Here is a 27,950-nt window from a genome sequence, read left to right on the forward strand (position 1 = left end):
AAAATCATCCGTATTAAGACAATAAAAGACCTGAAATATTTCAGTTAGTGTGCAATGAATCTAAAATATATGAATCTTAAATTTTCATCATGACATTATGGAAAATAATGAACTTTATCACAATATGCTAATATTTTGAGAAGGACCTGTAGTGAACCTGAAGTCCAGTCTTTCTCCTCCTGCGTTCAGCTTTTCCACACTCCTTTTTTTCACTTCTGACTGGTGGAGCACTTCTCCACGGAGACATTTTCTTCCCAGAAACGACTTTCACTTTAATTGGAACAATTGAATCAATGATGTCCGAGATTTTAGAATGAAAGTTATCTACCAGCTCATCTAATGTTACAGGGCAAAGTGGAGGTAGAAGAGTAAATCTGGTTAAAGGTTTCAGCAGCACCGTCCTTAAAGATGCATTTTCTTATCATGTCTCTTTGGCAAACTGAGTCATTGCAGATGATGGTTTTAAAAATAACAGAAAAGTGGTCAGATAGAGCAACATCAGTTACAGACACCTTGGAAATGTTTAGACCCTTAGTGATGATCAAGTCCAAAATATATCCCTGTTTGTGCGTTGCTGTTTAACATGTTGAATTAAACCAATATTTCTAATAGTGTCACATAGATCTATTGTACTTCTGTCTTAAGGATTGTCCATGTGAATGTTGAAGTCTCCCACAATAATTAAACAGTCATAATCTACACATATCACTGATAAAAGCTCATTAAAATCACTGATAAAGTTTGTTTTAGACTTAAGACGCCTGTAAATATTCAAGAACATGGTTCGGACCGGGCTCTTTACCTGGAGACCCAAATATTCAAAAGAGTCAAATTTGCCCAGAAATACTTTTTTACACTCTAATAAATCTTTAAACAAAGTGGCCCCCCCTCCACCTTTTCTTTGCTGTCTGCTCTCACAAAGAATATTGTAGTTCGGAGGCGTCGCCTCTATCAGAATGGGAGCTTCATTAAATTCATGTAACCATGTTTCTGTTAAAAACAGAACATCAAGATCGTGGTCAGTAATGAAGTCATTGATTAAAAATGATTTTCCTGACAGAGATCTAATGTTCAGTAAAGCCAGTTTATATGACTTAGTTGTTGATATTAACTGTGTCTGGTTGTACCTGACAGTTTACGGCTTTTGTTGATTGTTTATTACTGTCTCTTATCCTTTTGGCTTTGCTCTTTCTGTCACGTATAAGCATAGAGATTTTACAACTATCTCCTATTAGGGGCCCAAGGTTTTCCTGGACATGTTCATTTCTGATAGTTACCACTGGGGCCCAGACTGTATCACAGAGAAGTGATTTGAAGGTCCTGATTAGGAGGTGGTGGAGGTCTGCGGCATTTGGAAGATGTTGGTTTAGTAGCAGGGCCTCGGCCAGAGGGGGTGTTGAATGGAGAAGATGTCAGAGCCATTTGGGTCCCGATTTTAAGAGCTCCTTTCATGTTATCAGAATCCAGTAAAGCAAAAAGTGGGCTCAGTGGGGAGATGGGAGAGCTCTGTGCGGTCTGGGTCGGGGTCTGGGGTGAGGGGGGTTTACCAGGGGTGACGGTCTGGGTCTGGGTTTTGGGGGAGGGGGGTATAACGGGGGGTCCACCTCTCCTGTGGATTTCGGCGGGGAGACCTTTTGTGATGACTTCTCTTTCTCAGCCAACTGGCTGATTGTTTCTGCTGGAGTTGTTGGAGGCAGCGTTATCATTGTTTTTGATACTCCATGTTCTCTGCTGAAGGTCGAAGCTGCTGGCGGATTATTTACTGAATAGAAGACATTAGATGTGAGACGTCTGGCTCCTGGCTTGTTCAAACAGAAACCATCTTGCCTGAAGAGTTGTCTTTTTTCCCAAAAAATATTAAAGTTGTCGATGAAGTTCACAGGTGTGGTAGCACATGTTTTTTTCAACCACTTATTAATCATCAGAAGTCTTGAAAAAATCTCATCTCCACAGAAAATTGGTGCGAAGGGTCTGCTGAGAAACACCTTGATATTGAGATCTCCAACAATATTCAGAAGACGAGTGAAATCCTCTTTCAGTCCTTCTGATTTTTTCTGAGCTACGTCATCCATGGCTCCACAGTGTTTTCTAGAGACGGGCGCTTTTCTGTGATTGCAAGAATATTCTCTGAGATATCGAACACCATGTTACTGGTACCAATCATAACTTCTGTGTTTTTCTTGTTGCAGAAGTTTTTAATCCCATCCACAGCTGTGTTGCCCACTATTAGGGTTCTTGGTCCGGTGGGGCGCTTTTTCTCTGGCAGCTTAGGAGAAGACTGTTTAGACTGAAGGTTGTTCTCAAACCTTTTATTGTTCTCAGAAGATGGATAATTTTCCTGGTTTTCATTCTGTAGTGGAGCAAATCTGTTCTGGAGGGAACTCCATTTCCAGCTGTCTCACTCCTATCAGTTGTTTTGACAGCAGCTCGCTGTCGAAGTCTCCTTTTCCCAGGGGAAACGGGGGCATTTCTCTGTAATTCTGGCCATTCTGATTTATTTAATTGCTGAGATCTTCCAATGAGTCATCCACCTTGATATTTTGGGCATGCCCCTAAAACATGCCAGGAGGGTCTGCTGGTAGGTTTATTCTTAGTGTTCTGATTTCTGGCTGAGTCGTTGAGCTGGCTGTCACTGTTTGGGATCACAGGCAGAGTTGAATCATCGTTGTACCCGATATTCACCTCCACATTCACTTCTAGTCGATGGATTTTCATCTCCAAAACAGCCAATTTCTGTAAAAGTTTGTTGAAGTCCTCTGTGGCGAAGGGAGGCATTTTGTGCTGATTAGCTGGCGTCAACTTGTCCTTCTTTCGAATTCTATTATAAAAACATCAAAGTCCTTTAGAAAAAAATAAAATAAAAATAATAATAATCCTTGGGAGTCACTGGTTAGAGTTAAGTTTAGTCCAATATTTCCGTAATTTTGGCTAAGAGATAAAAAGTTAGGAGTAAAAGAATGCAAGCAAGCAGGGAGCTTAGGAGAAAAGCGTCTGAGCAGGCAGAGAGACGGAAGCAGAGCCCCAATTACCCTGCAAGGACCACTGGATGTAGATGATTGATGGATGAATCTGAAAAAGAATTGAGTTTTACACGAAAATTAAGCAGGAGACCTGCACACAATCTCAGAACCTCACAGAAAAGATGGAGATTTGCAGCATGTGAGTCCAGACTACCAGCTAGGAAGTTCTGTAGGGCTCCAAATGGCGCATAAGAAGTGAACATCCACTAGTATGTGCAGGATTTTGATGGTTTTGTTATGAACCCTGAAGTTCATTATCACCCTTCGTAGAGAGGTGCGAGTCAGAAGTGGTCTTGGTTTATTTTAAGCCAACTGTAATAAATCTATACTTTGTCAGGATTATAGATTACCTCCATTTATTTCTGCTGCCTAGCTGCACCTTGGCCATTAGATTCAAGATTTGGTTATTGGAGTTTTAAAATGTCACTCTGCAGTTTTCCCGTTCCAATCTGCCCACCTATTTGCTTTTCTACTCAGGTTCAATCAGCACTTACATTTTTAGAATCCACGCAGAAGGCTGGAGAGGAAGTATCGCACAATTATTTTAACTTTTATTAAAAGAACACAACGCTCCAAATGGGTTTTCAGATGCCACCAAGAGCTGTGACTAGTTCTTCCTACAAGCATCTGTTTAATGCTACATGCTCTAAAATTAAAAAAGGGGGGGTTTGTGAATTTGTGTCACAATGGACGTTAAAATCTGCAGCATGTGGGCATCATGAGGAAACGGAGGGAGGGGATTTGGGTTTCACAGGTTGTAAAATCTGCTGGCTCTCAGCAGGGGATGGTGCACTTTCTAAACTGGCTCCATCATTGACAAGCATGCTGATTGAGTCAGTCGATTAGCTGTAAAGCCAGTTGTCTGAGTGGAGTGGGTTGACTTAGGCAACACGTCTCAGCCTGAGAACAATCTCTCCTCTGTCTGATCCTGCTGGCACCGCTCCACGCTCATCCTCCCACGGTCTCCCTCGCTTATGATTATTTTATAATTTTTTTTAATTCTTCATGCCGCATTGCCGTGGCACCGGCCCCGCTCGAGCAGAGCGGCGCGTTGGCCATACAGTACATTCACACTACAGCTATTTGGATGGCAATGTGGTGTGGCTCTGTCCCGGTCCCTCGGTTGGATTCTGCTCGTCCATTAGTGCCATCTGTGCCTTCATGCGCCGTCTGTGAGGGCCCCGCTGACGCCAAAACGATTGGCATTTCTCTGGAACAACCAGAGGGACGGTGCCCAGAGCTTTTAGCTGCCAATGATGTGCACTTACTCTGACAAAACCAGAGGGTGGTGGTGTTGGTGGTGGTGAGGGGTGTGAGGAAGCAAACAGGAGGCCCGAGCAGAAAACAGCTGCAGCTTCAGTCCTGCTGCTTCCATATTTAAGCTTTAGGAGATGCTACTTATCCCTGCATCAAAAGACCATTTACATTCAAGACATTTAGCTGGACTTAAAGGATATCTGCTCAAGTGAAAAGGTAAAATGGTCAAACCCCCTGTTGTCCTTATCGGCAAATTTTCAGTTTCAAACTTTCTCCATGCAGACATAGAGCAGTACATGCAGCCACTGCATTTAGAGTGAGCAGAGTTGTCTATAAATGAAAAGGAATGGAGCAGAAGCTCAGATCTTATCCCTGCTGAGATATGCAACTAAAAAGCACCTCAAAGTCTTCCTGAAGACTTGATTATTCAGAACATGTTTATTTAATAGGGACAAATACAAACTGCAGAAATGGAAGTAAAATGCTCCTGGACACAATAATAATCATATCAATAATAGTCAGGTTTTTATAAATTTTAATATTCAACCCATGTTTAAGAAGGGATTTAATAAGGTTTCATAAAATGTATAAAAAAAAAAGATATTGACAGTAATCTAAATGTTTGACTTTTATATTGTTGACCTGGTACAGCTACTGTCCAAAATCTATATTCATAAATCCAAGTTCTCCAATCATATTCCAAATTTTATTTAATTGATTTAGCATATAAAGCACTATATGTTCTTAAGAACACAGCAAGAATTAAAAAAAAGCCTTAAAAACATGTAAGCTCTTGAAACATTTTAATATACTTCCTTAACTTTTGTGTTGGAATAATTTGAAACTCTTGGCATTTAATATTAATGGTATGCATTACAATGAAACATGGTATGCAAAAGAATAGCTGTATGCTTTCCTTTTATTTCCCTCATAATGTTCTTGTCAACATGATGTGTGCCACGTTCCGTTTTGTTCGAAAAAAAACAAAACAGACCAGAGCGTTGCACTGTTTTGAACTGTGCACATTGGAAGCGCATCTTGAAAGAGGAACACGGTCATTTTGCTGTTTGTGTCCATTAAGATAGCATTAAAACTTCCAGCGGCATCTCTTGTTTTGGTCAGATGAGGCTACAGGGAGGGGAGGGGTCTCTGTTGTTGCAGCACTGCTGCTGGAAGAACTGCAACAATTTAAGCAGAATGGGTCAGTTTACAGGTCCTTCTCAAAATATTAGCATATTGTGATAAAGTTCATTATTTTCCATAATGTCATGATGAAAATTTAACATTCATATATTTTAGATTCATTGCACACTAACTGAAATATTTCAGGTCTTTTATTGTCTTAATACGGATGATTTTGGCATACAGCTCATGAAAACCCAAAATTCCTATCTCACAAAATTAGCATATCATTAAAAGGGTCTCTAAACGAGCTATGAACCTAATCATCTGAATCAACGAGTTAACTCTAAACACCTGCAAAAGATTCCTGAGGCCTTTAAAACTCCCAGCCTGGTTCATCACTCAAAACCCCAATCATGGGTAAGACTGCCGACCTGACTGCTGTCCAGAAGGCCACTATTGACACCCTCAAGCAAGAGGGTAAGACACAGAAAGAAATTTCTGAATGAATAGGCTGTTCCCAGAGTGCTGTATCAAGGCACCTCAGTGGGAAGTCTGTGGGAAGGAAAAAGTGTGGCAGAAAACGCTGCACAACGAGAAGAGGTGACCGGACCCTGAGGAAGATTGTGGAGAAGGGCCGATTCCAGACCTTGGGGGACCTGCGGAAGCAGTGGACTGAGTCTGGAGTAGAAACATCCAGAGCCACCGTGCACAGGCGTGTGCAGGAAATGGGCTACAGGTGCCGCATTCCCCAGACCTGGGCTACAGAGAAGCAGCACTGGACTGTTGCTCAGTGGTCCAAAGTACTTTTTTCGAATGAAAGCAAATTCTGCATGTCATTCGGAAATCAAGGTGCCAGAGTCTGGACGAAGACTGGGGAGAAGGAAATGCCAAAATGCCAGAAGTCCAGTGTCAAGTACCCACAGTCAGTGATGGTCTGGGGTGCCGTGTCAGCTGCTGGTGTTGGTCCACTGTGTTTTATCAAGGGCAGGGTCAATGCAGCTAGCTATCAGGAGATTTTGGAGCACTTCATGCTTCCATCTGCTGAAAAGCTTTATGGAGATGAAGATTTCATTTTTCAGCACGACCTGGCACCTGCTCACAGTGCCAAAACCACTGGTAAATGGTTTACTGACCATGGTATCACTGTGCTCAATTGGCCTGCCAACTCTCCTGACCTGAACCCCATAGAGAATCTGTGGGATATTTTGAAGAGAACGTTGAGAGACTCAAGACCCAACACTCTGGATGAGCTAAAGGCCGCTATGCTGCTTGGAAGCAGTCATTTCTGCAAAAGGATTCCCGACCAAGTATTGAGTGCATAACTGTACATGATTATTTGAAGGTTGACGTTTTTTGTATTAAAAACACTTTTCTTTTATTGGTCGGATGAAATATGCTAATTTTGTGAGATAGGAATTTTGGGTTTTCATGAGCTGTATGCCAAAATCATCCGTATTAAGACAATAAAAGACCTGAAATATTTCAGTTAGTGTGCAATGAATCTAAAATATATGGATGTTAAATTTTCATCATTACATTATGGAAAATAATGAACTTTATCACAATATGCTAATATTTTGAGAAGGACCTCTATATTGATTTTGATGTAAATGAGTATCTTTGGATAATTCATTTCTTCAGTATTGATTATACCAATATTTTGAGTATTTTGAAAACCCTAGGATGTACAGACTGCAGTACGTTTAATAAAGGTTGGTGAAAAATGCAGGAAAAGCGTGGAAATTTAGCCAAAAAAAAACAAAGACATGAGTAAAAGTGCCATATCTAATTGCATTTACTAAAAGCAGACCATTTGCATCTAGGAATCAGGTAAAATCAGAGAAGGTTCAGAACCACTGCAGATTTTAATAGAACCTGTTTTTACACTATAATATGCCACAGTAGGTCTCTGCTAGACATGAAAAAACAAACCGCTTACATCAGGGACCAGGAATTGGATCAAAAAGACCAACTAGCCTGAGAGTGAACTTGTTACCACCTGTTTAAAATCCAGAACCACAGAACATTCTAGGGAAGGTTATTAAAAACATCGGCATAGACACGAAATCAAAGCAGCAGCAGAGGATGTTTCCTGCATTTTTAAAGATTCATATTCAGGAAGTCTTTTGGGAACTCTTCCCAATTGTTTGGGAGGAATTGTGGCAGGAGAGCAAAGTAAAAGTCTCAGCATCTCCTCAATAGCTGCATGGTCAGAGTAATCACAAACCACTGTGGATTTTGACATTTTCAGCACTTACATGGTTGGTTAGGCAACATACCCATTGGTGTATAAAAAAATATAGTATAATATAGTCATATATGCAAAATAATAATGAATTATAATTACAATGCATAAATAAATGATAAATTCATGGATGTACTTTGAATTAGTGGAAGTTGCTTTGTCTTGGTCTAATGGGAGAGAATCTTTCCAGCGTTCACTGCTGACTGGTTGAGTATTCATAGCAGTCTGTTTCAGCCTTCACAGCCTAAACTAGCTAAACTCCACAGCTAACACATTTTCTAAACTTCAAATTGTACAACTGGTTTTAAACTTTCTAACTCGACCTTTTCGGTCCATTTGCTCATGTGCTTTGGTTTCCTTACGTCTTCTAATGCTACCGTGTCCTCCGAGGTCGATTTCACTTAAGTTTTAGTGTTTAACCGCTTTGTAAGATTCACAAGTTAATGTTTCCTAATCGGACAACATCAATTACTAATCGTTACCGGAGTTGCTGTTTGTTTCTCTGCCATGAATGAAAGTGAAGTCTGAATTCCATGTCGGGAAATAAATTCAAATTTCACACTGTTTCAAGGAACTTTGCCCATTATTAGAGTGTAACCACAGCAAAGAATAATAAGTTATTGTTGCTGTAAAACACAGCTTCTTATTATTTGACTGGAGCTTATTTGCATCTTATTTAGTAAACTCTAAAAGAATAAAGAAATTGTAGAGATGAAAAGGGCCAGGAGATCCAACCTTCTTTCTTTTACTTCAGTTCATCTTCTGAGAAAACCTTCTTTCATCTGCAGTAAGCAGGAGCCAATGAGCCTGTGACAGTCTGCAGACCATATGCTGCTGTCTGCTTGCGTAACATTTTACTGCAAGCTGTCACTCAGTCCCTCTGAGCTTCCAGGGTCGCTCAACTAGCCATCAAAACCTGCTTACCCATCATCGTCCTTATTTTCTTCACAGGACGCTGCCACATTTTTGTTTCTGGTTATGAGTGTTCTGATGCTAAATACATTCTCCTTTTTAAGTTTACAATCTGCACACAACTGCTTGGTGTTTTGACTGCAGTGAGGTGGTTAGTCTTGCATGCAGACACATGAAGGAATATCCCAGCACTGATGTTAATGTGGCATTCATCCTCCATTTTTAGGAAGACCTGACACATCATGCTCCATCGCAGGTAAAACTATATGACCCCACAGCTTTCCCTCTAATCTACTCTAACAAATATGACAGCTTACAGAGTTTAGTGCAGCAAAAAAACGTTTCGGAGTGAAAAACCATCCTTATTTCCTTTTTATCAAGGTTGGACAAGAATAAACCTTTTTTTTCATTCAGCAAGAAAACATTCAAAATAAGACAATCTTATGGTTGTTTCTGACCCTGCTTAGCTCACACAAAGTCCTAGTCTGTAAGAAATCGGCTTAGAAATGGCATCAGCTCTTAGATGCATGCAGAGGTTGTTTTACATGTGGGCTTTATGGCCCTGTGCCCAGGGCTGCACTGCCTGGGGGTGCCTCAATGCACAACACCAAAAACAAAACCTTAGTTTGAGGCAATTATAAGAGGACAATATATCAACTGGCCAAACCTGGACTAAATTATTCTAATGATATATTATAGTGATTACTGATGTTATGATACACAGTTTACTTTTCAACTATTTTATAAAAGAAGATTCTTCTTTATTCTCAGAAATGTTGTTAAATACAATCTTTAGGCTACCTTGAGATTCGAAATTAATTGATTAATTTTATTTAATTAATTAAATTAAATTAAATGTCTTCTTCCATCTCAGTGTGGTTTGGCTCATCCACAAACCAGGACAGGTCCAGACTGCAACGCACAATCAGGTCTGAAGAGAGAATAATCAGGGCTGACTTTCCCTTTATGCAGGACTTATACAGGTCTAGGGTCAGGAAAAGGCCAGCTAACATCTCTGCAGACCCCACACACCTTGCACACAAACTGTGATGTCACATTAAATTTCATTGTAAAGTCAATTGTGTATATATGTACTTTAAAAAAAGATATTCTTTATTTCCACTGTTATATATACAGGGGTTGGACAATGAAACTGAAACACCTGGTTTTAGACCACAATAATTTATTAGTATGGTGTAGGGCCTCCTTTTGCGGCCAATACAGCGTCAATTCGTCTTGGGAATGACATATACAAGTCCTGCACAGTGGTCAGAGGGATTTCAAGCCATTCTTCTTGCAGGATAGTGGCCAGGTCACTACGTGATACTGGTGGAGGAAAACGTTTCCTGACTCGCTCCTCCAAAACACCCCAAAGTAGCTCAATAATATTTAGATCTGGTGACTGTGCAGGCCATGGGAGATGTTCAACTTCACTTTCATGTTCATCAAATCAATCTTTCACCAGTCTTGCTGTGTGTATTGGTGCATTGTCATCCTGATACACGGCACCGCCTTCAGGATACAATGTTTGAACCATTGGATGCACATGGTCCTCAAGAATGGTTCGGTAGTCCTTGGCAGTGACGCGCCCATCTAGCACAAGTATTGGGCCAAGGGAATGTCATGATATGGCAGCCCAAACCATCACTGATCCACCCCCATGCTTCACTCTGGGCATGCAACAGTCTGGGTGGTACGCTTCTTTGGGGCTTCTCCACACCGTAACTCTACCGGATGTGGGGAAAACAGTAAAGGTGGACTCATCAGAGAACAATACATGTTTCACATTGTCCACAGCCCAAGATTTGCGCTCCTTGCACCACTGAAACCGACGTTTGGCATTGACATGAGTGACCAAAGGTTTGGCTATAGCAGCCTGGACGTGTATATTGACCCTGTGGAGCTCCTGACGGACAGTTCTGGTGGAAACAGGAGAGTTGAGGTGCACATTTAATGCTGCCATGATTTGGGCAGCCGTGGTTTTATGTTTTTTGGATACAATCCGGGTTAGCACCCGAACATCGCTTTCAGACAGCTTCCTCTTGCGTCCACAGTTAATCTTGTTGGATGTGGTTCGTCCTTCTTGGTGGTATGCTGACATTACCCTGGATACCGTGGCTCTTGATACATCACAAAGACTTGCTGTCTTGGTCACAGATGTGCCAGCAAGACGTGCACCAACAATTTGTCCTCTTTTGAACTCTGGTATGTCACCCATAATGTTGTGTGCATTTCAATATTTTGAGCAAAACTGTGCTCTTCCCCTGCTAATTGAACCTTCACACTCTGCTCTTACTGGTGCAATGTGCAATCAATGAAGACTGGCTACCAGGCTGGTCCAATTTAGCCATGAAACCTCCCACACTAAAATGACAGGTGTTTCAGTTTTATTGTCCAACCCCTGTATATCCCAAAAAAATTTATTTTTAAATCCTCACTGAAAGCAAAGTGTACCGGAGTCAAATTCCTTGTTTGTCTCTACAAACTTGCCGATAAAGCTGATTCTTATTCTCATTCTGAAATACTTTTTAGTGCTTAATGTTTCTGTTTTTTTGCACAACAAAAATTATTTTGTGGTTGTGTTTGGATCAGCAGAAGGAGGGGTACCATTTATGTAAAAACTGCCACTGACTCTTTAGGTTTGAAGCATTGCACATTGGTAAAAGTAATAACAGGTCTTTCATTCATCAGACGGTAAAACAACAAACTAAATTTACTTCACACACTAAAGTACTTTACTTCTGTGTGTGAATTCTGCTTTACAACTTAAATGAACAGATCCTGAAGGTAGTTTGTTTTCTAGCATTTTCCAAGATTTCTGCTAATATTCACAGTTGTGTGGAGAGTTTCTTTCCTGCACTACACCTTATGTGCTTGTATAATCTTTATTCATCTCCTTACAATCCGCAGCAATGCCCGAGTTGTCAGTGAGCATCGTGTATTTGGCTGAGTCTCAGGTGGCTCTGATTTCCCAGCAGGCCAGATGGCAGTGCTGTGTGGGCAGTGTGTGTGTGTGTGTATGTGGACAAGGGGCTTCGAGATGAGGGCCAGCAGCCTCATGGAGGGAGGATTGCTCACACTCTGGCTCTCTCCTCTGTTCCCTGTGCAGCTGTGCCTCTTCCTCCAACTTGAACTTTTAATGTGTTCAATATGTGGCCGAGGACACAGAGTAAAACAGAACACATGTCCGGTGGCTGAGATTCGGCAGGCGGGGAGACTCCAAGCAGACGGAGACACTGCGTCGACTTACTTTTTATTAACTTGTCAAAATCTCCTGGCTCCATCAGACAGTTGATATTTGAAAGGAATACTTGGCACTTGGCATACTTGATAATTTCACTTCTTCTGACTTAAATAGCGCCTTTAAATAATACATGGTCTCACTAAAATCCTGAAGGGCTGAGAGTTTAGGTTATGGTGACTGGGTGGAGTAAAGGAGAGGGTACATCTGCAGACTATAAAGGGAAAGTTTAGGCGTTTGGTCTGCACAGACATCGATTAGATTGTTCAATTATCTGTTTTCCCCTCCATTTCTTTCAAGTCTTTTTTCTTACTTTCATCGGTTGCAAGGGGGGACAAAGGAAAAAAGTATATAAAAGTGATCCTCAGTCATGAAGTTGATATTTCAGAATGATATGTAAATTGATGTCCATTTGTGTTATGTACGTGTATAAATATATGTATTAAAGTATCCTTTAAAACTTACAGATATGCCCATAGTGACATGCTTATCCAATCACGTTTTTCGCTTTACTTAGGTTACGCCTTCCGTTGTTGCAGATGTACTTACTTGGAGTAAAGGGCCAAATTTTCTTCTTACATCCCACAACACATAAACTCTTACAAAGTTGAGTTCTATGCAGATATCATGGATGCAGTCCAACTTTCTGTGATTGTGATCAGCAAGGAGGAGGCTGGTTTTTCTACCAGCATTGCCCTACACCAGCTCAGGTGGACTGGACATGTAACTCGTATGCCTGTCTTTCCCTTCCCAAACCACATTCTACACTTACAGTTCGTGGTGGGAAAACGTGGTTTAGGAGGTCAAAAGAAAAGGTATGAACATCCAAAGGTGTTACATTCACCCCTGGTTTTTGGTGTTTCAGTGACTGCAGCCTGACATACGAAATAAACAGAGTGTTGACGGCTTCATTCAAGTACAATCCATTTTAAATTAGCTCTTTATTTCAATAAGATGTTTCCAACAACAGATAAGAGTTAGAATAAGTAGTGTGGAGTTGTGCAGTCGTCCTGTTGCTGTTGGATTAAGTAAAACCTAGATTAACTAAGATACTGTATGGGCTGCGGAGCTCCAATGTGGGAAAAAAAACTCTGTTCTGGTAATAAAGTCTTTCAAAGCCCGAAGCTTATCACTGCAAAATAAGCATCTTGCAACTGGATTACAACTCTCATGCTTGCAAGTGTTTTCACACTCCAGTCCAGATGGGAGATTCGTTCTGTAACCTAAATAGAAGCTTCTTTCCTCCATCTTTTGTCTTTGATATCGTAAATGTGACACACTATACAGTCGATTAATACGCTCAGCCAGTACAAATATTTGGAGAGGAGCTAATACTCCATCAGCTGTGTTTATTTCCTTGTATTTGTCTCCCAAAAAAAACTGTGAAGGAGACTCATTTCAAACTTGCTCTGAGCAAACAGACACAAAATGCAGATTTGTTGAGCTCCTAGATAATTCATGCATTTTGATTTATTTATTAATTGGTGAAAGAGACCCAAGAAGAGTTATTTTATTAGTTGGAAGGCTTAAATCCTGTGAGTTGTGTATGAATATTTTCTCATTTTAGAAGGGAAGTAGTTTAGAAATCAGATTTAAGAAATAGATTCAGGTGGAAAGCAAAATATCTTGTCTCTAAGTAGAGGACTCGTTCAGATGTTCATGTTCTGTTTTTATAGCGCTTTTATAGTTTTTATAGCGCTTCAAAACTGAACATTTTCTAGAGGATTGGTTGAAGGTGTTTTAGGCAGCAACTGAAGTCTGCTCACAGTTTGGTGAAACCCAGAAGCTCCTGAGACCCCGTGAGTTCTCCTGAAGAGATTCCACATTGTTCCTGCTAATTTGACTTAACTAATCTTTTTCCCAGTTTTGTTCTGGAGGAGTGGGATGAGGCAGCGCTTGGACCTGGAGACTATACAGTTGTAAAATTTGGGAGATTATATTCATAGTGGTATGAGGGCAAACATTCTGTGACTGGAATGTAAGGAGAACCAAACATATTTCTTCTTCCCAGAAACCACCTCAGGAAGGTTTTAGACCTTCACTGATCATTTTCACGTGGTTATAAAGTTGCTTACAATTATTTAAAAAAACAAGAATATTTAACTTTTTAACTATTTAACTCAAGTAAAACATTACACATGATTAAAGACAAAGTAAATTACATAAAAACCAGTTAAAATGTCTTGTTCTTCTGGAACAGGAAACAAAAGAGATGAGCCATGTGATAATTTTGGATTGTCTGAAGTTATGTTCTGTGAAGTTAATATTTGTAAGCCCAGCTAAGCCAACTTTCTTTATAAAAGGCTTTCAAAACAGCAAGCACTGACCAAAGTCCTGAACATAAAAAAAACAGTTTGAATGCTTCCGATGTGTCTTCAGCACATCCAACAACAACTGGACAGCTGATCAGGGAGAACGAGAAGGGGTGTGCACTTGCAGTAGCTCAGAGGACTCTTTAAGGCATTTTAGTTTTATAAATCAACTCTAAAGTGGACAGGTAGCCAGTGTAGTGAGGATAAAATAAGAGTTATATGCTCCCTTTTCCATGTACCAGTTTAAAGTAATGGTTCCCTTACCTGAGTTTGTAGAAAAGTGAAGAAATCCTCAGTGGTGGAAGGCTAACAGCTACTCTGTACTCCACTGTTTTGACTTATTTTAGGAATTTACAACAACTCAAACTGAAAGTGTGTCTATCAGTGGGATCAGTGTTAATAATTAATGGTGGGGGGGCACTAGAGGTGGGGGATTACAACACAACAAGAATCTCTTAACTGAACAGAAATCCATCCACGGTCACGTACCTGCTGCTGAATGTTTAGGTCTGGTTGGTCCAGTCCAAATTCATTTATCAGCTTTTTCCCCTCCAGCAAAGTCCTCATGAAATTATTATTCAGTAAAGAAATGACAGAATTTTCTTCACTGCGCCTTTCCATCCTGTCTTGTCTGACTCCGTTTGCATCTGTATGTTTAAATGGCATTCACACTTATGAATCTAAGCTGCCAGGGTGCGACCCTGATTGACAGGTATCATGAATTTAGAGCAATAAAGTTGCTAAGAGGTGATAAAAGGATAACTTTAAACCTTAAAAATGACTTAAGATCTCTGTTGAGATCTGCATGGAGCTGCAGTTCGAATGGTCCTTTAAAATCCCACAGACATATCAGCATATCTATCAGGAGCGCTGCAGTGCTTCCTGTCAACTGTTGCGCATCATTTGGCATCTTTAATGCACATTAGAGGTGCTGAAATGTGGAGATACAGGAGAAATTACTGATCTCCTGCTTTGCATAGTCTCATCAGATACATTGACGCTTCTGAATAGACCAGGTTTGAAAAAGATCGGCAGGGCTTGGAGCCTGGGTCACCGCCCAGACGCAGTCAGTGTGGGTTGTTTGACACAAAATAATAGGGGCATATTTTCTGACGCGCACCCGACCTCGCTGATGTGGGTTTCCCCTTGGAAGCCTGGAAGGACGTAGGGTTGGAGGCAGCTAATGTTAAAAGTAGAAAAAGAATAGAGTAGAATAGAATAGAACTTTACTGTCATTGTTTCACTCAATGAAAAACAGTTTAGCATCTCTCATTTTAAAGTGGGAAAACCTTCAGGCTCATATTTCCTCATCTGAATGTAAACCTGTCAAAATCTTATACTTTTATACATAAATAAAATAAAAAGGTTAATGCTTTCTTGAGAAATCACGGTATTTAAAGCAGTTTCACACTTTATGCTTCGTTTGCAATGATCTGCTTTAGGTGTCATGTTAGAGTAGAGGCGGCATTAATCGGTTTAATTTGATGTCGCCATTCAATATATTTCCATTAGATCCAACAGGAAGCTAGAGGAGTGTCTGTAATGAACCTTATTAATCACAGCCCTCATTTGGAAAAGTCCCTCTGACCCCCACCCCCTCGCTGTCTTGTCTTTCCACCTGACTCATCCACCCGTCTACCTCCCGTCACGCTCCCCTCCGTCCGTCTGATGAGATTCCTCTGATGCTCCACTCTGACATATTCAGACTATTGTTACGCTGCTCTGGGCAGCACAGGTGGGCCTCCGTCTTCTCCAACATGGCCTCGGCTACAAAGCAGCTCTCCCTGCCAAGTTGAACCCCAGTTTGTCCCCGGAACAGGGAAGCTGGAATTGGTTTGACCGTATTGTGGCGCACCTGCTTCACCCCCTCAGCAGATACTCCCGCCTCGCCTGCCGGTCTGCCTCCGCTGAGCCCCCACCCCGCGCTGTTAAACCCGTAAAATCCACTGAACTTAGCCGCTCTGATGGCCGCAGCCAAAACAGCATCTGATGTGCCTTATTTGTTGACTGTGCGAGATTAGTTGCAGAGGGTACACGTCGAAGGGCTTAGCATGCAGAGATGGAGCGGGCCCCCACCCCTCCACCAAACACCCACCAGCCTTGCCAAATAATAAGAAATGGAAAATACTCCAGCTCATTTAAAGCCCTCATCACAGTCGGTCCGTACACATTTGGCTCCCGAGCCAGATTGTCGAGCAGAAACTGTCGGAGCACCAGCATCGGAGGATCTTACTTTAACCCTCAGGAGCCCAGCCTCCGGACGGTTGTTGTCCTCAATAACTCAACAGGAATGTGCCCATGTGATCTGGGAGGTTTATACGTGCAAGAATGTGCTTTTGTTTTCTATTTAAAGAATGAATCAGGTGTGTAGCCCAAATGTGTGCACACACCAGATGAGCAAACGAGTTATTTCAAATCAAAAGCAGTGCCAGATCAAACTTTTTCAGTCCCTTCAATATCTGCAATCACAATTAAGATCTACTCTTTCTTATTCTTTGTCTTCAACTGTGGCAGATGGTCCCGCAGAATCAAGTTCCTGTTAAAGAACAGTTTTAGAAAGTAGAATCTGTGAAACAACAATCTGCATGATTTCTTCCCAGGATCAAATGTCCTAATTATTAAATGCAAACACATTTGAATGATTACCTGATTAAGATGGGGCTCAGAAATATTCAAACACTCACCTGATTTAAGATCCACTAAAAGTTCTGAGTCCTCATAAAAACCAAAGAACAAAGCTGCTGCATATGTTTAACCTTTTATGCCTGAAGATCATGTGGATTGTTGTGCAAGGATATTCTCTTCATCTGAAGTCATGCACAGGTGCATGTCTGAATTTATTATTAATTGTAATTTCTGTGTTCTAGCTTAAGTTTTATAACTTTTATCTATATATTTATCTATTAACGGGAGAAGTTAAATTCTAAAAGATGCACAAAAATGAAAAAGGTATTAATAATTTTATTTCTATAGCTTCATCTATTATGAGCCATTATAATAAATGCAAAATCTATATCCCAGTTCATGGTCAGATACCGGTCAACAATACCTGGATGGAAATTCACATTTTACGTCTATTTTGGGTTTCCTGCACATTTTCTGTTTCATTTCTATTGAGGGTTTGATTAAAACCAATTTAGGTTAATCCAATTTATTGCAATGTAAATTCTATGCAGAACTTTTCCACTATTGTTCTGCAGATTTTTGGACCTTTTGGGGTCTTATTGGATCTACATTAAAGCTTATCTAGTTTATTTATTAAATATGTTTCAAACACAAATCAAAATGATTCAGTCACCTGAGGCACGGCAAACCAATAATTCCTGTAAAACTGTACAAGAATCGACCAGTTTGCTGTCAGAAACCAAATAATAAGATACTGATGGATAAAATGCAGCGACAACGTTTCTTTTCAGTTGTTTATATTCTCAAAAGACACTTTTTCAAGACTTTCGTATTTTGAATGAAAGATTTGCATGTTTTCGTTTTTCCATAATTAATCACCCAACCCATTGAAACTGTGTAGGACCCCTGATGCTTGAAATTATTTGTGTGACACCTTTCCGGATTATTTTTGCATATTACAGTAAAATTACAAGGCAACATGTGCCTATACATAAAATGTATGGATCTTTTTATCTCAGCATTCGGCTAGATTTTCCTCACACTGCCTTAAAAGATTCCCATTAGGTTCTTCTTAAATCCTCAAACAGGCATTAGTGGCTATAATTTGGGGTTAGGTGGGTTGGTGTTGTTTGAAATCAGGTCACAGTAAGCATGCAGAGACAGAGTAGCGGGATCGGGGTGTGTGTGTGTGTGTGTGTGTGTGTGTTTGGTTATGAGGGTGTGGAGGATTCGCTGTGTGAGAGCTCCCTCTTGGTGTCAGTCAGCCTACTGTTGGACGAGCTGCAGCGAGAGGCAGAGATACACGGCAGCAGCAACCGGTACTTTACACTTCACCAGAACCTCTGGTGGTTTCTGCAGTGAGGAAGTGAAGGAACAGACGGTTATTAGTGATGCAGCAGGGTCAAAAGTCAATGCTTTGTTTTGAACTGTTTGGCTTGATTTAGATCGGTTCCCTTCCATTTCTGTGGAGTCCTTAGAGTTCCCATGAACATGGAAATATTCTGTTTGCCAACACAACTTTTATGCTTTATGTGTTTTTCTTCTTTTTGTACTAAAACAAATAAGGAACCAAAAATGTAACATATACTAAGTTATGTCAAATATGTGTTTAGGGAATAAATTAAAACTATGAATAAATAAATACGTTAAATTATAAAATGAAACAAAACTTTAATGCTCTTTGTGTGTTTTTTTGTGTCATTTTCAGGGCCGCTGTGTTAATTTCAACCGTGTGCCGCATCAGTCGAGCAGCAGAACTACTGTGTGAAAGCCGATGTGTGCGCATCGCTGTGGACGAGACAACAAATTCAGGGTTATTATGGTTTTTAAAACGTTTCTTGCAGCTGGAACCACTGCACATTTACCCGTCCTCACAAAGTTTCCTCTCTCCTCTGTACACCCGTTGATCTTTGCAGCAGACAGGGTGAAACATGTAATATTTTAATATGCTATTTTATTATTCCTTAAATTATTTACTGCCTTGTTCTCTTTTTTTATTTGTTTTTATAAAGAAAAAGGGAAAAAGAAAAGCATAAGAACATAGTGCCTTAGAACTCAACACTCAGACTTTGTTAGCTTTTTATGTGCACCACAGGCTTAACATATTCTGACCATATTGTACCTTCTGAAAAAAAACACATTTCATGGACACAGACGGAAACTATCTTTAAAAAAAAAAAAAAAAAAGGGGCTGTTTGCCTTTGGTGTGGAAGTCGGAATAATCCCAGCGGGCCTCACGAGTGCAGAAGTCCGTTTTCCTTTTAGCAATGTCTCATTTCGACTCTCCTCCAACTTCAGCAGTGCTGGATGCCCAGCGGCTGCCCTTTGACTGGCTTATCCTGTCATTTTATCACTGAGAACTGCACACGCATGACAAATTGTAGACAGGACGCCCCAAGGTACTGGAAGGCACCAAGACTTTGCCCTTTAGTTTTTTTGTTTTGTTTTTTTTTCCACATATACCTTCCTTTCATTATGCACTCGGGACAAGGAAATTAATAGAGCGTTATCCGACCGCAGGACAGCCCTCTGAGCAGGACCATCTCCAGCTACGTTTGAGGGATTGATGCCTTCAAGACCTTGACATGGCGCTTGGTGTTTTTTGCCCCTTTTTTTGGTGCAGTCTGCTCTCTGCTCAGTAAGGCGTAGCACATCATGGCCGATAAACAGGCCTATCAGTTAGGACTTAAGCTACAGATACGGCCGTACTCTCTGACGCTCTGTCTCTGTCCTCCGAGGGGCTCCCGGGCCTCGCCTGTTTCCCCAGCGCCAGAATATCAAAGTTTAATTAAAATAATTAAAGGCAACAGCAAGCAGCAGCCTGTGAAGACTTGGCTGTCCCTTTTTTATGCCTTTTGACTTTGAATGACCTATAACTGTGTTATCCACAGCAACAAAAAGAGGACACCTCGCTGTGGTGACGGTCCACCATGTCCAAAACGCCAAGCCAAAGCAACGGATGCGACGGACGGATAAGTATTGTTCATTTCCAGAAATGATGCCCACCGCCCCCCACCCCTTTTCCCCTCCATCCCAACATCCCAAAAATCTGGGTTTATATATTTATATTTACTGTGGACTTCTCAAGCGCGCTGTCATGACGCCAATCCTAAATGATGTTACTGTGAGCGGAAACACTGTGGGGGAGGAATGGGGGCAGCAGCTGAAGAAAAAGGCTCGAATGATCCAGTCACTTCGGATACCGTACTTCAGATGCAGAATGGATATTCGAGTCGAAACCTGACAAAGCGTGCCGGGTTTGACGGGAAGCGGTATAGACAATGACCAGTGGCTGGGTCAGTGGGATGTCTCCGTGCAAGCAGGGAAGCTTATCAAATGACACTAAAAATAAGTTCAACAACCATCAACTTTAAGGGGGAATGGGTGCGCGTCTCACATTCGGGAGGCACGAGAGTGCGTGAGACGGGCGGCGGGCGGCTAACCCGGTCTAATTATTTCTTTGTTTTCGCTCCTTCCTGATTGGAGGGACATAAATTATTCCATATCGAATCCTCGGGGTGCGCTGGTATTTCTGTCTGATTTAACCGCTTTTAGCTCCTTGCATAATTTTACAGGTTGACATTTAGTCCATCGTCACACTCTTTGTGAAATTTTAACACGTAGACGGCGTCTGCTTTATGTTGCCACTAAGTGTGCAGGAATGCTATTAACCTGGACTAATGAGGTATATGCAGTCACAACACAACCGGCCCTGCTAGTAACATGTCACCCACTGAGTCCTCTGTGCACATTATTACACATCGTGGTTACACCTAGTGCTGTTCATAGACAATTAAAAAGAAACATGAAGTTCTGTGTTCTTTTTAAAAAACTGATGAAGTGATTAAATATTTTTGTGTAATTTTTCACCTTCATTCGTTGGTCAAATGATCAGATTTCATGATGCAAGTTTTATTTTTTATTTGCAGTGATTCTTAAATTCAGATTAAATTGCATGTTTTTTGTGTTTTTACTGCTTCATACATCAAACAGCTCATTTTAACATTATAACATCTGTAAAAATTAAGCTTCATGTATTATTAGCACCTTAAAATCCAGATTTGAGTCACACAAGCTTCATATGTGTGAGCCACAGACCAAAACACCAAAAAACTTGTTTTTCTTTTTTTTTTTTTTTTTCTATTGTATCTAAAGTTTAATTCTGGGTGTTACACTGTTTTTTTATATGCATTTCATTGTGGCAATTTTTTTACACTCCAATCTGTTGTGTTAAATACACAAACAACAAAAAGCAAACAGTGTTTAGTTTTTTGTTTTTTTCTGTGTCACTTTTATTAACACATGTGCTGGTTGGGGTGGACACGCTGAAGGCAATCTTTAATTGGGCCCTTAAAGATTTATAGGGCCCGACAGTAAACGTGATTATACTGTGCACATATTGTGTGTGTGTGTGTTGACGGAGGAGTGGACAGTGTGTAGCCTCTCCCCCGGTGAAGTCAGTTACCAGAGGCACCGAACAAACATAAAATATCCAACAGAAACCCTCTGAGGTTTTCAGCGCACCAACGAGCTCTTGCACCACATATATGTAGTGGTGCAAGCTGTGACAACATACAACCTAAGGTGTTTCTGCATTTCATTTACCTGCAAAGTGACCCCTCTGCAGGACAAGATGGGCATGATCTTATGAAAATCCCACCGTTCATAAAAAAACAGGGCTTTTAGGTCAAATAATAAAATGATGTGTAGCTTAAAAGAATAAAATAGAGTTTTCTATGTAGTCTTGAAAAATTATGGAAAGCGTGGAGTTTTCTATGTAGTCTTGAAAAATTATGGAAAGCGTGAAATTGTTTTTAGTATTTTGAAGGTTTTGTATTTGTTGACCTTGGCAGACACAAGTCAGCTTCAGGGTGGAGCACCTTTGAACTCTGTGATTAAGACCGAAAACCCATAAGAAAACTTTATGTGCACACATTTGCTACTGCCGGTCTTAATTTTATTAAATCTTTGTAGCTGTAATGAAAAGAAAAAACTCACCCAGTCGAAACTTAAGCCTGGAAAAGACTGCTGAATATTGAAGCTGAAGCATTTTCAACTGACATCCATGCAGTACCAAGCATGTCTATATTGTTTTTTAAATACAATAAAAGAAACAAAATTCTCTAATTAATTTAACATAATAATGGTCAATAAATAAGTTCTACAGGTAATATAAATGTATTTTGTTAAACTTCTGTAACCCTAAATGGCTGATTCCTCATAGAAAATACATAAAAGCAAAATTATTCAATTTTAAAATGTCTATAAATATTTAATATTAATACCTAAAATGTTTAATTTAAACCACAATAAATATGACTCACAAAACAAGACGGTATTAAAAAGGAAATAACAGCAACACTCATTTGTGTTCTCTTGTGTTCAGGGAAGAATGGTTTAATGCCCTTCTTTTTGTTTTAATTCACCAAAAACAAGATTCTGCTTAAATTTTACAGTAAAAAAAAGAACTATAATACAGGATACAGGAGTTAATAACTGACATGTAAAACAGCGGAGGGAGACAATAACTTGGAGCATTTAGTTTGTTTCTACATCAACATTTTTTATGTTTGACATTAAAAACAGATTAAAGGGGGTTACAGGTAACTCGGTTTAGCAGTTTTGTGCATTTTATTCTTTATATTTATCAGATACACCTGCAACCAGTCTAATAAAACCAGAAATAAATACGTTGGTATGTGTGTCAAATAAAAGCGGCTCTAATACTTTCTTTTGAAATTGTTGCACTTCCAATGACAGACAATGAATCGTTTTAGTCCCACACAAAGAAATAGCAGGAAAACGAATTTCATGTGTCGTTCTGGGAAAATAAGCAGTTGGAGGACGAAGTCTCTGTGGAGTTGTGAAGAAAATCCGCCTTGATTATTTTCTGAGAAAATTGAACAGTTTTTTTTTTGTTTGTTTGCAGGACAATGATCCAACAACTGTCATGCACAAAAATTTGGTCCAGTTTGTCATCTTGACAGCATTTTTTTAAATAACTTGAATCAAACACTTTGGCTGGTTTTAGTTACTGATTACTGAGGTGGTGGTTTGTCTGAGAGAAATTATTGCGTTCTAGTAAATATAATTCTGAATGATCCATCTGCAAATATGCAACAATTGGGAGCTGATTTAGTTAAAAACCTTTATTATTCTGACAGCATGATTTTATGATTTACCTCCTATTTGTGATTGACCAGTCCACTTAAACCACTGACTGGCTTTTACAGTCAGCTTAATTAATTTCCACCTGATCTGCTGTGTTTACGTCTCTGCTCGGATCAGCAGCAGTTTTGGGTCGAGATCAGTGGGTAGAAAACACTCAGTGGATAACAGAGTTTAGCTTTCATCCGACTAAAGCTGTGGACTGAAGTGTAGTGTGTGAAGCAGAAGCGCCTATTAATGCTTTTTTCTGTCATTCTGCACGTGTAGGACTTTATTTTCAAGATTAATTATAACATATACGTTAAAAAAATATATAGAAGTGGAAATTGTGCTGAACTGAATGAATAGATACAAATACTGATGTATCTACACAAAATATTCCACAAAACGAAAAAGGATTTGATAAACTGAGTTTTAGAGTCGGGTTAAATCTAACTGATTTGGTATTTGCAGAGTAAATTTTCAAATAACCAGGATTTAACTGTAATATGATCAAATCTGACCTTGTTCCTTGTTTTTCTGTAATGCATCATTTTATTCAAGTCAAATTTAGAATTATCAGCTCACTACTGTTCTTTATCTATGTTTTATTATGTTGTTTACACTTTGTTTAATAAAAAGAGAATATAAATTTTAGTCTTACCTTGTAGGAACGATAAATTCCAGGCTGATTTTTTCTGTGTTCACGTGTGCTGGTATGTGTGACTGTGCTCACAGTTAAAGCGGGATTAAGACATGGTATTTTTACTTTACTTTGCTAAAAGTTGGAAACATCCAGTCTAAAGCACACCACACCAAAGCAATGCAAGATTGGCAGGTAAGAAGTGCCAGAAGGGGCAAGTTTTTAAAATAAATTTTTATTTTTGTATTGATAGAATTTATTCACCTATTCCTTTTTAATTTTTATGTTGTTACAGATAAATTCAATGAAACAAATACTCATTTTGTCTTCTTTTAAAACATGTTTTTAAGTCAACTCCAGTTCCAAGTAGACGAATACATTCTGAACGATTCCATTGTTGCTGTTGTAAGGTAGGCATGGGTGGGCTGACAGTACCAAGAAATTCAAAAGTTTTAGAAAGTTATGGTTAAAAAACTTGTGAAATTTCTGTCATATCGTTCCTATACTTTGAAATGCTTTGAATGAAATGCCAGAGGAAAGCGCTGAAGGGACCTGAATTTTCTTTGGCTGGATGGAGCACAGAGTAAAAACACACTGTCCCTCACCCACCTGTTGCTGTGCATTGCCAGCCAGCTGGCTGAAACCCGACTAGAAATATTTCTAGTGTCGAAACACACACATGTGAAAATCTAAGGAGTGTTGTTAAGCAGCTGACTGCAGACTATCTAAGCAGGATATCCCCAGAAAATAGTCAACTTCTTTATAAAGAGCAGAATGACAAAAAGGCATAACATTCAGCACTGTACACACTTAAAAACTGCTACTAAATGTATAGGTGTTTACTGTACATTTTTCCTTAAGTCTATGCATCAAAATAATAAATACATGGTATAAATAGCATTATTACAAATGTAAAAGTGTGTGTTAAAGTAGGTATAATTGTTGCTTTTCAGTTTTTATCTTTTTATTTTCGTTTAATTACAGTGAAACCATGGTTAATATACAGTGAGAATCTGAAAAGTATCTGAAAACCATCAACTCTGACCGAGTCGATAAAAAAAAAATGTAAAAAATCAAGCAAAGGACATTAAAAGAAAAGGCTGAACAAGGCTCCTTAAAAGTATTCATGACGAGTTCATAGCAAAACAACATATTTCATTTATCTGTCCAGTAAACAACTACATAAAGACACAATGTAACAAAGAATTCTTAAATGAGCAATAAATAGAAATATTTAAAAAGTTTGTCAGAACTGCAGAGAAGCTCAGTTTATCCTCCCAAAATGTTCACCGTACACTTTCACTGTTGTCTAATTTCAACACATAAAAGTCACTTGTTTGTTTAATTGCTTTACACCAGAGCCTGTTCATATACCATGCTGCCACTCAAGCTCATACGTCAGGCAATATGTAAATTCACTCCGTACAAAGAAACACATCGCCATGCATGAACAAACAGAACAGTTTGGAGATGAAAAAAACATCTGAGAAAAAATAAAGGAGCCGACTTACCCCAAAGATGTCATGTGTTGAAAAAGCTTAGGTGCTGCAAATATTCCCCTTTTTGTCTCCTGCAAAGTTATCTTAGAGGAAAATTCACAAATATGATACAAAAGACGTACATGGTGGAAAAAAAATCTGGGAGAGTTATGGCGAAAGTTGGCAAATTCACAGACCTCCAGTGAGTGGATCTGACTTTTTAAAGGGAAATTATTCGGTTTTGTCTGGGGTGAAAAAATAATCAAAAATCCAGTTTGGCATCAACATCACATGACCACAGCAGAACCAGAAAGTCTTTACTTTCTTCTATTTTTATGACAAGAAAAACCACAAAGCAAACTCCTAAATCCACCGTGAGCTGTGCCACAAGGTTCTGTTTTCACAATTTGATGGTGGCGGCTTAGCCGCCATTAAATTTCAACCTTCACTTCCCCTGATAAAGTTTCTCTGGCAGCCAGGGAATGGGATTATGCAGCTGTTGCCCCTCCGAAAGCTTCATCTGGCTTCCCAGGTTATCCCAATTTGCACAGTTGTCTCTGAAATTTGGGTAACTGTAGGATCAATTGCTGAACCGCTCTGCAGCCGCTAACCTCTTGAGCCTGAGCCTGGACCCCTTCAGGCGAACAGGGCAGACAGGCCAGCCGGGAACAGCTTGTTAGAGGTGACACTTGATTTTATGCATTGTATTTCTGAGAGCATTACAAGTAAATCCCCCTCTCAGGCGATATGGAGAGGCTGCTGTTTAGTGACGGCTGTGGAAATGCAGGTGGGAGGATTAGGAGAGCTCCACGCTTCGGGATTTCAGAGCTTTATCTTGATGCTCTTTCCTGCCAGCTTCCTATGAATTTTAAAGCCCAAAATACTATATGTGCTGGTAAAGATTTAGGACCTCTGTAAGATGATTAGGCTGTCTATTTGTGACGGTTTACAGATATTTCAAGACAACAGCAAGTTAGAGGAAACCAATACGTTTCCTCTATCAAATAATCCATAAAGCCAATATTAGCCAGGAAACAGTCTTGTTTTCTTTCTCTAAAACGCTTGCTCTCAACTGCTTTTTTCCTCTACTTGATTGTAAAAAAATGACAAACATCTAATCAGCAGCAACAAGGTTCTGGGTTTGGATCCTGCCTGTCTCCTTGTGCATGCCTAGGACCTCACTGGGTACTCCGACTTCCTCCAACAGTTAAAAAACATGACAGGTTAATTGCTCTTTCTAAATTGCCCAAAAGAGTGAGTGTCCAGGTTCTCACCCAAAGAAGCAGGAATAGACGGATATGTTCACAAGGAATTTTTTCCAATACAAATCTCAAGTCTTTTCCCGCAATTCAGAATGAAGCCTAAAGTCTCCAATGAATGAAATAAACATTTTCTCATGAAATTATCAAATTATCTCATTTGATAATTATCTTTAAATCTTTTAATCTCTATTAACAATTATCTTTTAATCATTTAATTGACCATCCAAAGAACTGCCAATGGCAGATTTATATTATTTTGCAGTTTGATCAAATGTAAGATCTATAAATATGCATTTATGAGAGAAGTAATTGAGATTAAAATCTGTTAATATTGAATTTCTGCTTTTTTGTCTTTGTAAGTTATCACCTGTTTATCCCCATCTTTATCTTGTCCACTTCTTCATTATTACTAAATCTGGTTTGGAGGGGTTTCTTCTCCTCACTCTGAGCTGGAGACGTTTTAATAATATTCAGAAACTTTTTTTCTAAATCCACATTTTAAACCTTTGTTCTCAATTCTAAATAATACTAATAATGAAAGATGTTTAAATTTAAGGTAAAAAAAAAATTACAACATAATGAACGAGAGAAAGTGGAGTGAGTAAATAAATGATTTTGGATGAATAGAACAGGAAGTGCTTTTATTTTTGATATTTTCAGACCGGAGTGTCCTTGTAATGTTAGCTTTTGTTTTCTTCTGACTGGTTTTAGAATTCTACAGAATATAAAAAAATATTTTTTGTCCACCAGAGTGGACAATTGCCTTTGGCTGACCAACATGCAAGACAACCTGACAAGAATTTTAAGAAGATCATGATACACACAAAAAATAGGAAAATTAAAAATCAAAACATATCAGCATAACGTGAAAATAATGTCAAATACAACTTCATTTTGTTTCTGTGGACTCTTCAATGAATGAAGGATGCCAAAAGCATTTGGTACAGAAGACTTTCTGAACAAACTGGTAAACAGCGAATTTGTGGTATTGTATTTTTGTAATAAAATAGGTATAAATGAATTCAACGTGTTGCCCTGCGATGGACTGGCGATCTGTTCAGGGTGTACCCTGCCTCTCGCCCATAGACTGCTGGAGATAGGCACCAGCTCCCCCGCAACCCACTATGGAATAAGCGGTAGAAAATGAATGACTGACTGAATTCAACGTAGCTTTTGTCTTGTTGTCATTTAGAAGGTAATCGTCTAATCTTTCAGTTTTGTGTTTGTTTTTCTGTAAATAACAAAAAGACAGTTTTAATGCATTTTACCTGTATTAAATAAAGCCAAACACATTGTTAAAATAACAGAAGGTTAACAGACGCACAGTGTTTCCTCTCCCACTTACTGCTACACATGAAAACAAACCCTCTTTTTTCAAAGCAGACTGCATTTGCACCTGAGTCTAAGTTCAGTGATGTTGCTGCAAGGTATGAAATAATGATGGCACAATATGTGTGCTGAAGCTCCACAGGGTCGTATGTTGAGTTAGACGGCCGAGCGAGCTCACCTGTCCGGCCGGAGGGGTCGGCAGGCCGTCTGGAGCCTGCTAATGATAAACCTGCAACATGATGGCTGTCATCTTTTAGCATGGACTGACGAGGGCAGTCCGTAGCCCGGCGGATGGACAACCCTTTGAGCCAATGGCGGCAGGCTGTGTGGGTCTGGGCTGACCCAGTGGGGGTG

The 27,950-nt window shown here is 39.7% G+C and overlaps 1 protein-coding gene across 1 annotated transcript in view; it reads left to right on the forward strand.

Moving 5' to 3' along the window:
- Positions 1 to 23,541, forward strand: part of antxr2a (ANTXR cell adhesion molecule 2a) — a 112,862-nt gene extending 89,321 nt beyond the window's left edge. The window contains exon 17 of the mRNA XM_047381668.1: positions 18,446 to 23,541. Within this exon, the coding sequence (XP_047237624.1) occupies positions 18,446 to 18,505 (60 nt within the window). The 3' untranslated portion in view covers positions 18,506 to 23,541. The remainder of the gene's footprint in view (positions 1 to 18,445) is intronic.
- The last annotated feature ends 4,409 nt before the right edge of the window (positions 23,542 to 27,950 follow it).

Source organism: Girardinichthys multiradiatus, chromosome 12, assembly GCF_021462225.1.
Source record: "Girardinichthys multiradiatus isolate DD_20200921_A chromosome 12, DD_fGirMul_XY1, whole genome shotgun sequence".
NCBI lineage: Eukaryota > Metazoa > Chordata > Actinopteri > Cyprinodontiformes > Goodeidae > Girardinichthys > Girardinichthys multiradiatus.